General features: G+C 35.7%; 1 protein-coding gene across 12 annotated transcripts in view; it reads right to left on the reverse strand.

Annotated features, from left to right (window-relative positions):
• The window catches only part of rbfox3b (RNA binding fox-1 homolog 3b), a 327,667-nt gene that overhangs the window by 129,237 nt on the left and 185,517 nt on the right, over nucleotides 1-12,913 (reverse strand). The window contains exon 1 of one of the 12 annotated variants that reach the window (XM_051887975.1): nucleotides 10,262-10,513. The exons of the other annotated variants lie outside the window; for them this stretch is intronic. Within the exon in view, the coding sequence (XP_051743935.1) occupies nucleotides 10,262-10,279 (18 nt within the window). The 5' untranslated portion in view covers nucleotides 10,280-10,513. Of the gene's footprint in view, nucleotides 1-10,261; nucleotides 10,514-12,913 lie in introns of those variants that run through there. 12 annotated transcript variants of the gene reach the window in all.

Consider the following 12,913-nt stretch of genomic DNA (forward strand, 5'->3'; position numbering starts at 1 on the left):
TATGTAAAAACAAATAAGCAGCCTCTTAGTGTGAGAGTCGCCCTTGTTTTCTCTATAAAATAAATGTGATGTACACTTGTCACATGCGCTCTCATTTCCACATTTAGGCCCAAATGCAAAAACATAACTCAAACAGGGTGAAATGACAAAAATAACCACAAAGATAGGTAAAATAACATTATATACATGAATTACAGTGAAAATGTAGACATAAGAGCAATAATTAAGATAAAGATTAAAAAGATTATTACGAGCCCAAAATAACCTCATATCTCCCGTGCTAAAGAAGCAGTGGGTAAAGGTGATGGACTGGCCAAGCATGTCTCCAGACCTAAACCCTATTGAGCATCTGTGGGGCATCCTCAAACGGAAGGTGGAGGAGCACAAGGTCTCTAACATCCACCAGCTCTGTGATGTCGTCATGGAGGAGTGGAAGAGGACTCCAGTGGCAACCTGTGAAGCTCTGGTGAACTCCATGCCCAAGAGGGTTAAGGCAGTGCTGGAAAATAATGGTGGCCACGCAAAATATTGACAATTTGGGCACAATTTGGACATTTTCACTTAGGGGTGTACTCACTTTTGTGGCCAGCGGTTTAGACATTAATGGCTGTGTGTTGAGTTATTTTGAGGGGACAGCAAATTTACACTGTTATACAAGCTGTACACTCACTACTTTACATTGTAGCAAAGTGTCATTTCTTCAGTGTTGTCACATGAAAAGATATAATAAAATATTTACAAAAATGTGACATATACATACTGTATATATATATATATATATATATATATATATAATATTTAACAGGAAGCTTTCTGTTTTAAATATCAGCAGCATCTAGTTTCAGAAGCTCTTCAGGGACACGACACGGCGCGTTTCGTTTATTAAAGCACTAAATATATATGCAGACAGCTTCATCAGAGTCCAGTGCGGGACGTCTTCATACAGACCAACTCAAAGTCACAGTGTGTGTTCTCCGTCTCTCTGTAAAAAATAACACACTCCTGCCGTGACTTTCTGCTCTCAACACACACATTCATCTCGGCCTCAGACGCGGCCCTTGATTAGCACCATAAACTCTCCAAAAATTGGTCAATATCCCATAACACTAATGTCACTCTGTGCTCACATTTTACAGCCCTTTCACACACGCACACAGTCAGAGTGTCACCGCAGGGCTTTACTGGCCCCCGGCGAGACCGTATAAAGCAAATTAAACAACTTTACGACCCTTAATGGTCAAACGCTTTTGAAGGAAAACACGAGGCTCACATATGACATCATACATCTGACACAAGACCCTCACACTCGGTGTAAAGAGGTCAGATCAGGAAAAATCACTGATGTTCTCCTTCAGCTTTTGAGATAAAAGACTGTGATGTACTACTGTAACTCAAAACCCTAAAATGTGCACTTATTCAAACAAAACTACAAGTTCAAATATAAATAGATAGAACGACAGAATGATAGATAGATAGAATGATAGAACAATTGATGGATAGAATGACAGAATGATAGAAAGATAGAATGATAGATAGACCAATTGAACGATAGAACGATTGAACTATAGATAGAACGATAGATAGAACAATAGATAGAAAGACAGATAGAACGATAGAAAGATAGATAGACAGATAGAACGATAGATAGAATGACTGAACGATAGAGCGACTGAACAATAGAACGACTGAACAATAGAATGTTTGAATGATAGAACAATAAAACGATAGATGGATAGATAGATAGATAGAACGATAGATAAAACGATAGATAGAACGATAGATAGAACGATAGAATGATAGAACGATAGATAGATAGATAGATAGATAGATAGATAGATAGATAGATAGATAGATAGAAAGATAGAACGATTGATGGATAGAATGACAGAATGATAGAAAGATAGATAGAATGATAGATAGAACAATTGAACAATAGAACGATAGAACGACAGAATGATAGAAAGAACAGATAGAACAATTGAACAATAGAACGATAGAACGACAGAATGATAGAAAGAACAGATAGAACAATTGAACAATAGAACGATAGAACGATAGAACAATTGAACAATAGAACGATATAACAATTGAACGATAGAACAATTGAACGATAGACAGATAGATAGATAGATAGATAGATAGAATGTTAGATAGAAGGATGAAATGATAGATAGAACGAATGAACTATAGAACGGCAGAACGATAGATTGAACGACAGATAGAATGATAGAACGATACATAGAACAATAGATAGAATGTTTGAACGATTGAATGATAGAACGATTGAACGATAGATAGAATGATTGAACTATAGAAAGAATGATAGATAGATAGAATGATAGACAGAACGATAGATAGAGATAGATAGATAGATAGATAGAATGACAGAATGATAGATAGATAGAGAGAAAGAACGACAGATAGATAGAACGACAGATAGATAGATAGATAGATAGATAGATAGATAGATAGATAGATAGAACGACAGATAGATAGATAGACAGATAGATAGATAGATAGATAGAACGACAGATAGATAGATAGATAGATAGATAGATAGATAGATAGAACGACATATAGATAGATAGATAGATAGATAGATAGAAAACGTTAGATAGATAGATAGATAGATAGATAGAGAGAAAGAACGACAGATAGATAGAACGACAGACAGATAGATAGATAGATAGATAGATAGATAGATAGATAGATAGATAGATAGAACGACAGATAGATAGATAGATAGATAGATAGATAGATAGATAGATAGATAGATAGATAGATAGATAGAAAACGATAGATAGATAGATAGATAGATAGATAGATAGATAGATAGATAGATAGATAGATAGATCTGAGCATTAATGTGCATCTACCAAGTTTCTACACTGTTTGGCAGAAATAATCATCCCACAAAGATGAATATGATAACTTGTCTTTATATTGTTTGTTATATTGCTTGATTTATGTTTGGCTGCCACTGCTTTGTGCATGTGCTAAAATCACTGTAACACATTATGATAAATCTGTGCCAATGGATCAAACGTGGGTCGATGTTATCGGTCCCTGCGGAGCGCTCGGACTCAGTTAACTAAGATGGCGGACGGAGGCGAGTAATGCATGACGATCAGCATCTATGGCGATTCATATCGTTAGCGATGTGACGGCTGGCAGACATTAGACTCTCCCTCTCTCTCTCTTTTGGTGTGTATAGATCGGTTCGGCCCGCTGCGGTACACCATATGCACGAGAATCTAATGACGGCAGGTGCGATCGCAGAGGTGAATTTCTGCACACAAGTCGACGCTCTCGGAATGTGATTTCCCCTGAGCGGTCGTCGCTCTCGGTGGACGTGTATATGAAAATCTCGCAGTGAGAAACTGCTGTTAGTGGTTAATCAATATGAGGCAGGTGCGGCAGCTGAGATGTGGGCAGAGCCGCCGGTCAAAACACAATCATCCTCTAATCTCATTCCACTCACATCCTGCAGGGAAAAATTACAAACAACAAGCCATATGTTAAAAATACAGATAATTAATGGTGTTTAACCTCACCGCCTCAAACTATACTGGAATCTAGCTGATTTTTCTAATGTTCAGAACAGATGAGGAGTGTGTTTAGGTCACATCCTCTGGGAATCACTCCAGATTGACCTGGAATCTCTTCCTCAGATAATCACAACGATCTCATTCACATATTCAAACATGATCTGGAAAACAGCTGTCATGACTGACGTTAATTCTGCTGTAATGATTCACGAATATGGATGAAAGTGTTGAAATGTCTCACAGTCCTGTTTCTATCATGGTTTGAGCTCACAGTGTGAAATTAATTACTGTAAATACTCTTGAAAACAGACACTTTATAATTCATACACATTTAATATTTATATTTTCAGATATTATATAACATTATTCAGATATTATATTATAGAATATTTATAGATATTTGTTTTTAATAGAATGATAGAATGACAGATGGATGGACAGATAGAATGATAGATAGAACAACAGATAGAATGATAGATCAATAGAATGATAGATAGATCGACAGATAGAACGATAGAACAATAGATAGAACGATAAATAGAAAGATAGATAGATAGATAGATATAGATAGAATGATAGAACAATAGATAGATATATAGGCAGACAGATAGAACAATAGAACGATAGAATGAAAGAACGATAGAACAATAGATAGAAAAATAGATAGATAGAACGAAAGAATGATAGAACGATAGAACAATAGATAGAATAATAGATAGAACAATAGATAGACAGACAGACAGATAGAACGATAGATAGAAAAAGATAGAATGAAAGAACAATAGAACGATAGATAGAACGATAGAAAAATAGATAGAACGAAAGAATGATAGAATGATAGAACAATAGATAGAATAATAGATAGGCAGACAGATAAATAGAACGATAGATAGAAAAATAGATAAAATGAAAGAATAGAACAATAGATAGAACGATAGAAAAATAGAGAGATAGATAGAACGATAGATAGAACAATAGATAGATAGAACGATAGAACAATAGATAGAACAAAAGATAGAGCGATAGACATAATAATAGATGGATAGATAGATAGATAGATAGATAGATAGATAGATAGATAGATAGATAGATAGATAGATAGATAGAACGAAAGAACGATAGATAGAATAGATAGATAGAACGATAGAACAATAGATAGATAGATAGAACAATAGACAGATAGATAGATAGATAGATAGATAGATAGATAGATAGATAGAAAGAACGATAGATAGAATAGATAGATAGAACGATAGAACAATAGATAGATAGATAGATAGATAGAACAATAGACAGACAGACAGACAGACAGACAGATAGATAGATAGATAGAAGTAATAGAACGATAGATAGATAGACAGACAGACAGACAGACAGACAGATAGATAGATAGATAGATAGATAGATAGATAGATAGATAGATAGATAGATAGATAGATAGAACGAATGATAGATAGATAGAACGATAGATAGAACAATAGATAGATAGATAGACAGATAGATAGAAGTGATAGATAGATAGATAGATAGATAGATAGATAGATAGACAGATAGACAGACAGATAGAACGATAGAACGATAGATAGATAGATAGATAGACACAAATAGATAGATAGAACAATAGATAGACAGATAGATAGTTTGAGCAGTTTTAACACTCTTTCTGTCATCTCGTTTCTCCGTTCACTCTCTCTTTCTCTCTCTCTCTCCTCTATTACCATCATCTGTTGTTCCACAGTAAAGCCTCTGTTCTCGTCAATTATTCATCAGATTCAGAGCAGGACACAAACACCACATCTCTCTCTCTCTCTCTCTCTCTCTCTGATGAAACGCAGCCCATCAGGGTTAAATCTGATCTCATGTTTTGTCTCAGTAATTTCTGGTGTGACTCCATCACCTGAGTGTTTTCTCTTCAGCAGATGGAGCTCCATTCAGAGAGATTAATGCTGCTGCGGAGGGTTTGAGCCCCTCAGAGCCTCCGCCGGCCCTGCATGCGTGAGAGTGTGTGTGTGTGTGTGTGTGTGTGTGTGTGTGTACAGCAGGGGACAGAGAGCCTAAGGTGTCGCCCTCAAACTGAACATCTGTTTCCTGAATAAATATTCTAATGAGGAGCGAACGCGCTCAATTCCCATACTGCACTGCAGAGCTGTGGCCTCCCCAGAGACAGACGGAGAGACAGGTAACACCGCACACCTGTACACCCTTCACCTCTGTGTCTCCACACTTCTCACCGCAGTCTCACTGAGAATAACTGCAATATTCAAACATTTTGACCTCTTTAAAGTCACCATGAAATCAAAACTGACAATTCTTGTTTTAATGGAATATTGCAGTGTTTATTATAAATGATTTATCCGTGCACATTATTATTTTTTTCAAATTCATGCGCCTCATAAACTTGAATCAAAATAACTTCTCCTCCTCCTTGCAGCTCAGCTCTTCTCTCCTCTGATGACGAGGGCGGGGCAACCTGTCACTCACATGAGATCCACCAATAGTATTCCCCATGGACAAAATCAAGCCCCGCCCTACATTTGTTCTTGTTTGTGAAGCCATTTCACTGAGATATACGTCACAATAGGGAAGAAAAGACTATCACAACTTCTGTTTCATGCCGACTTTAAACACACTAACAGCCAGAAGCTGGACACATTTACTCTGATTGTATTCCACATGATTCAAATAATAAAAAAGTGATGAAAAGTCTAAAATAACATAAACGGAAGTCTGGGAATGATGAAAATGTGTGATGCAAATGAAAACTCTCTTATATTTGAGCTTCTTCTGGTGTGGATTGTGTAGTGTAAATCATTACAGAGAGTGCAACGCGACAACAATGCATTTCAGAAACAGGATTTTTGCATTTCCTGAGGAAAATATCAGTGGTGTTTGTCTGTGGGATGTTTTCTGGTCGAGCAGGTGAAAATGGTGTATCTGATCAGTTAGTAAAGTATCAGCACAAACTCTCCTCAGCAGCACACGATTTGAGGAATCATTCAAACACTGCAGGACGACACACACATGCCGAACGTTAATAGTGCTAAAGGAAGGTACTAATCACATCACAAACACTAATAATGAGCAATTCTACTGATACTTGACCTAAAGGGGACCTATTATGCCTCTTTTCACAAGATGTAATATAAGTCTCTGGTGTCCCCAGAATGTGTCTGTGAAGTTTCAGCTCAAAATACCCCACAGATCATTTATTATAGCTTGTTAAATGTGCCCCTATTTGTAAAAACACGCCGTTTTTGTGCATGTCCATTTAAATGCAAATGAGCTGCCGGTCCCAGCCCCCTTTCCAGAAGAGGGCGGAGCTTTAACAGCTCACGCTTCGGTTGCTCAACAACAACAAAGCGGGAGAATCTCACGCAGCCAAAATGACGATTGTCAGTAACCTTACATCGTTCAAACCAAACCAAAACAAAATGGTGGCGCTGTGGGTGGAAACGTGCAGATTAAGGGGCGGTAATATTATAATAAGATCCCCTTCCTACGTCACTAGGGGAGCGAAATCTGAGCGGCTCATTTTTTTCACATGCTTGCAGAGAAAGGCGAACCAAAACAAAGTTACTGGGTTGTCCTTTTTCACATTTTCTGGTCGGTAGATGCACCAGGGACCTGATTATAGCACTTAAACACAGAAAAAGTCAGATTTTCATGATATATCCCCTTTAAACACCAGGGGCCAGTTGCATAAACTTAGCCTTTATGTTAAGAACAAGTTTGACCAACTTGCATTTGGACAAGAGATAATCTTTAATCAGTCTTACTTTGCCAATTCAAATTAGACCAATCTAATTTGAGCTATAACAAAACTGACTTAAACTGTAACTGTTTTTATGTAACTGACTTTAAAAAGTTAGCACCACTCTTGAAAATAATTAGATGAATAACTTTTAAGACTAGTCTAAGTAGTTTACGCAACCAGCAACAGGTCTTTCCATGTAGTAACTAGTATTTAAGGGTGTGTTCACACTTGTAGTTCGGTTCTCGTTTTTTTTTTTTTTTGGTCCTGTTTTGCTTAGCGTTCACACTTAAAACCGAACCTAAAGATTCAAAACCAAAAAAAAAGGCTTTTATGTCTGTCTATTTTGTGACAGAACTTAGTGAACATCCAAAACAATGCTGTGTGCTGGGCTAAATGAGCTCATTGTGAACATTTGATGGTATTTTGACCAGCTGAGAACTCACAAAGTGTTTATAAAATGTGTAAAGGAGCCAAAACAGCAGCAGAAATTCCTCCATCACACACACAAACGAAGATCTGCTGTGAGGAGACGTGGTTTCTGATGCCCGTACTGACCTGTAATGGACAAGATCGCGAATAAGATGAGAAAAAACAGGTATGCTTGAGCATTCTGTGCTTTATATGGTGGCATCTTGAGACGTCACGTCCTGTTTTTGGTTCGTTCAGAGGTCTGTGTTGCGTTCATATTTCAGTCGAACTGCACCAGAGATTGTTTGGAAGCAGACTGAGACCTTTTGTATGGTGCACACCAGGGTTCAGATGGCAGCGTTCACACTTATTCAAATGAACCAAGCAATCGCACCAGAGTTTTAATCGAAGTGTGAACACACCCTAAAATGCTGAATGCATAAACAACAAGTCATTCTTCTACACACACATACACTGTACATTAAGAGACTTCCATATTTACACTAGATAAATTGTGTTATGACTAGTCTCTCTCATTCAGACTTTTCTTTTCCAAATGAATGAGTTGAACTGCAGTGAAGAGTGTGACGGACAAATCACAAACACGCACAGAATGAGAATCACTGCACAGGATTTACAGAAAAACAACACCACGAAAAGCAACACAGAGCCTGAACGCTACACACACTGTAAAATACAGCACAGAAGGTTTACGGGATGATTCTGCTGATTCTACAAACACACACACACACACGTGATCTTCGTGAGTACAGAGCTCGAATGAGCAGAACTCGGTCAGCGCTCACGTTCATCTCACTGATGTGGACACTTGATCATCAGTGAATGTCTCTGACCGTACGGGAACACCTCACTCCATCACACAATCCAGCCCACTCTACGAAAATGACTGAATACAGAGGAATTAACAAAAATGAACTAATTTGAAGCTTGCTGAGACTGAACGAAACACTTCTGAGAAATACGTCCACTCTATTGAGCTCAGAGATTAACTTTCTCTGTTTCTACCACTCTAACACAGAAACACACTCCTGTCCTGGATGAAGAAGAAATCACACATCAGATGTCTTTTGTGTCTCAGTTGTCTCTCCTAAACAGCAATGAGAGCAAATGGAGATCAAATAGAGACTTTAGCTGAATTCTTACCATTTCTCTACTGAGAAAAACACCCATAATCTCACACGTGAGTTTAATCTTTATTTTATTTTTTTTATTTTAGGAGAAAAATCAGAGATAATGTAATACTGAGAAACATATTAAGTTCCCTGAGTCATGAAAGAGCAACATTTGAGCAATAACGTTTCCCTATATCGCCAAAGAAAAATCAGAAAGGAGATCTCTTTGAGGTCTCAAATGTTTCTCCAAGAGATCAATGAGATTGAATGGAGAGCAAATGGAGTCACCTGTTTCACAGGTCTCACATGTCTCCTCTAAAGCTTTAGAGGAGATCTCAAATTTGATTTGTTTTGATTTTTGGAGAAACATTTGAGACAATGTTGATACCAAGAAACACTAAGGTCCCTGAGCCATGAAAGAGCAACATCTGAGCAATGACATTTTACCTAAATCGCCCATAGAAAAGAAAAATAAGAAAGGAGATCTCTTTGAGGTCTCAAATGTTTCTCCAAGACGTCAATGAGATTGAATGGAGAGCAAATGGAGTCGCCTGTTTCACTGATATCCCGTGTCTCCTCTAGAGCTTCAGAAGAGATCTCAAATTTGATTTCTTTTGATTTTTGGAGAAACATTTGGGATAATGTTGATACCAAGAAACACATTAGGTTCCCTTAGCTATGAAAGTACAGCATCTGAGCAATGACACTTCCCTAAATTGCCCATAAAAAAGAAAAATCAGAAAAGCAGATCTCTTTGAGGTCTCAAATCTTTCTCCAAGACGTCAATGAGAATGAATGGAAAGTACACTTAACAGATCTCACATATGTCTCTTCTAGAGTTTTAGAGGAGATCTTAATTAGTATTTCTTTTGATTCTTGGAGAAACATTGGAGATAATGTTGATACCAAGAAACACTAAATTCCCTGAGCCATAAAAGAGCAAAAACTGAGCAATGACAGTTTTCTAAATCGCCCATAGAAAATAATAATCACAAGAAAGATCTCATATATGTCTCAAATTTCTCCAAGACAGAGTCGCTTGCAGATCTCATGTAGAGTTTCAAAGAAATCTCAATAATTTCTCAAACTGTGCTCAGATCCAAATCTCAATATGACCTCAAACATTTCTCACATTCATTTTAAGACTCTATGCTCTTACTGGATTACTTGTTTGGCTCCGTTTTACATCTCCCGACAAAGTTCAACTTCATGAAGTGTCCTGAGCACTAAACGAGCCTCCTCTGAGCAATACGGCTTATAATAAATTCCCTGTCCCAAGCGAAACAGAAGTGAGTAGTTCACAGTTGATCAAACACATGTAACACAAGCGCAGTGTACATGAACATCACCGGCACACCAGTACGTTTCTCTTGCGCGTATCGCAGACATGCAGCAAATGCGACGATCTTCATACTCACCCAAAAGTACATCATCATTTCAGCCACGAAAACCCTCTACAGATATTTCTCTCTCTGTCTCTCTTGAGTTCAGGACAGCTGGATTCTCCTTCTGTCTCCTCTCCTTCTCTCCTCCTCTCCTCCTAGATGCCGCTTCTGACTTTTCTGATGTTTGGAGGTCTAGAATTCAGTGGTTTCTCAGGAAACACCTCGAGAAGTGGCGTCAGTGTGTCTGATACTCTTTTACTCCTTCCTTTGCTCTCGTCTCACAGCAGCTTTACTTTAAGACTGAGTCTGAACCAGGATCACAGCAGCCTCCAGCGTGGAGAGAGAGAGCGAGAGAGAGAGAGAGAGAGAGAGAGAGAGAGAGAGAGAGAGAGAGAGAGCGAGGGGGTTTTCTCTGATGACAGTATTGATGGCGGATGTGAGTGAACAAGCTCTACCCACAATCCTCTCAAGATTCGCCGTCTGAAACCCGACAAGCACCACAAACAAACATCATAAAACAGAGAAGAACATATAAAGATGGAGGACGAGCCGTGTTTCTTTCACTGTGAAGCGTCTGTATGTCATTAAAACAGCCAACCGTGAATCTGCTGTATGTCTCGCACACATGCTGGGAACTACAACGTATGGCTCATATTTCGCCTCATAATCAAAGGAAAGAAATAATATAGTATATTTTGCATATTTTTTGCAAGACAATATATTTTATGTTTTGCAAGAACTGTAGCCTTTTAAGGGAAATTGTGATTTTTTGCATCATGACATTAAATGCAAATTTTCATTAATGTAATAAAAAAAAAAGTACAATTTCAAATTACTGTAATTTGAACAAAAGCAAATATATATTTTCCATATATTTTACAATACAATTTATATTTTGAAAGAAAATAAATGTAAGCAATTATTTTTATTATTTTGTTGAATCATGAAATAATTTTCATGACAAGCACATTTTTTAATCCAAATTTTCATTAACGTAATGCAACAACAACAAAGAAAATCATATTCCCATTACTGTAATTTTGACCAAAAAAAAATAAAATAAAAAAAAATATATATATATATATTATTCAATATATTTTGCAAGAAAATCCATTTTAGGTCCATTAAAGTTCATTTAAGTTTTCTTATTATTTAGTTTTTTTATTATTATAGTTTTTGCATATTGACATTATTTTCATAACATTTAACCAAAAATTATAATAATGAAATGCAAATAATAATAATAATAATAAAGTAAATAAATCTTATTCCTATTACTGTAATGTGCTCAAAAAAGTAACATATTTTGCAAAAAGTGAAGCCTTTTTTGAGCAATTATGATTATTTGCATCATCACATTAAACCCAATTTTTTATTAATATAATAAAAAAAAAAATACTTTATTCAAATTATGGTAATATGAACAACAACAACAACAACAACAAAAATATATTATATATTTATATGTTATATTTTGCATGTATTTTGGGGAAAAAAAATATTTTGAAAAAAAAAAAATTAGGGGAGATTATAATTATTATTATTATTATTATTATTATTATTATTATTATTATTTGTTGAATCATGACAATTAAGCATATTTAACCCAATTGTCATTAATTGTCATTAAAATTAATAAATAAAAAATAATAATAAAATCTTTTTCACATTACTGTAATGTGAACAATAAATTAAATATTATTTAATATACTTTGCAAGAAAATTAATTTAAGGTCCATTAAAGTATTAAGGTTTTGATTTTATTATTATTTACTATATTCATGACAACTTTTAACCCAAATTTTCAATGTAATGCAAAAAATAAATAAATAAAATAAATAAAAATTCAAATTTATATTTAACACTTTACAAAAAAATAAATTGTGCAAGACAATATTTTAAGGGATCTTTTTGTTGTTCTTTTTTTCTTTTTTTTTTTTTTTTGCATTGTGACTATTTTCATAGTTTAACATTTAAATATTTTACTTTAATTTTTTATTATTGTAATGCAATAAAAACAACAAATATATTATTGTTATATTCATGACATTATAAAATATAAATTAAAAAAAATTGTATTAAAAAAATCATTACTGTAATGTGAACAACAAAAATATTTTTTTAGTTTATTTAATTATAAGCATTTATACATCATGGTTATATTTGTTGTGGCTTTCATTTTTACTGCAATACAGTGCAAAAAACGAGTAAAAGCAATAGAATGAATAAAAATGACTGCATTACAGTAATGAGAAACTAATGAGAATCACCTTTACGAATGATTGGAAAAAGTAAAACTGGTGCATTACAGTAATGAGAGTTTGCATGAAAATGTGCTTAGATGTCACAATGTGGAAAAAACCATAACGGTCTTCAACACAGGCTGTGTTTTATTAATAATTTAGCATTTTTCTTTCAGACACTGGGATGAAATGTGGCCTAGATGTGTTATCATACAAATCACCCCTAAAGTCAGTTCAATCCCTTTATATAAAGAGAAACAGAGAGAGAGAGAGTGAGTGAGAAGTACATGAGATGCTGTAGTTTCATCACTGCTGCATCAGCACATTTTAAAAACAGGTCATCAATATCTGCCTGCAGGACACACTTTAAAAACGCAGCCTACAAACCACAGACACACACAGACAGAATCTGCTGCTGTGCCAGATAAACTCCTCATACACA

The sequence above is a fragment of the Ctenopharyngodon idella genome, chromosome 3, assembly GCF_019924925.1.
Source record: "Ctenopharyngodon idella isolate HZGC_01 chromosome 3, HZGC01, whole genome shotgun sequence".
NCBI lineage: Eukaryota > Metazoa > Chordata > Actinopteri > Cypriniformes > Xenocyprididae > Ctenopharyngodon > Ctenopharyngodon idella.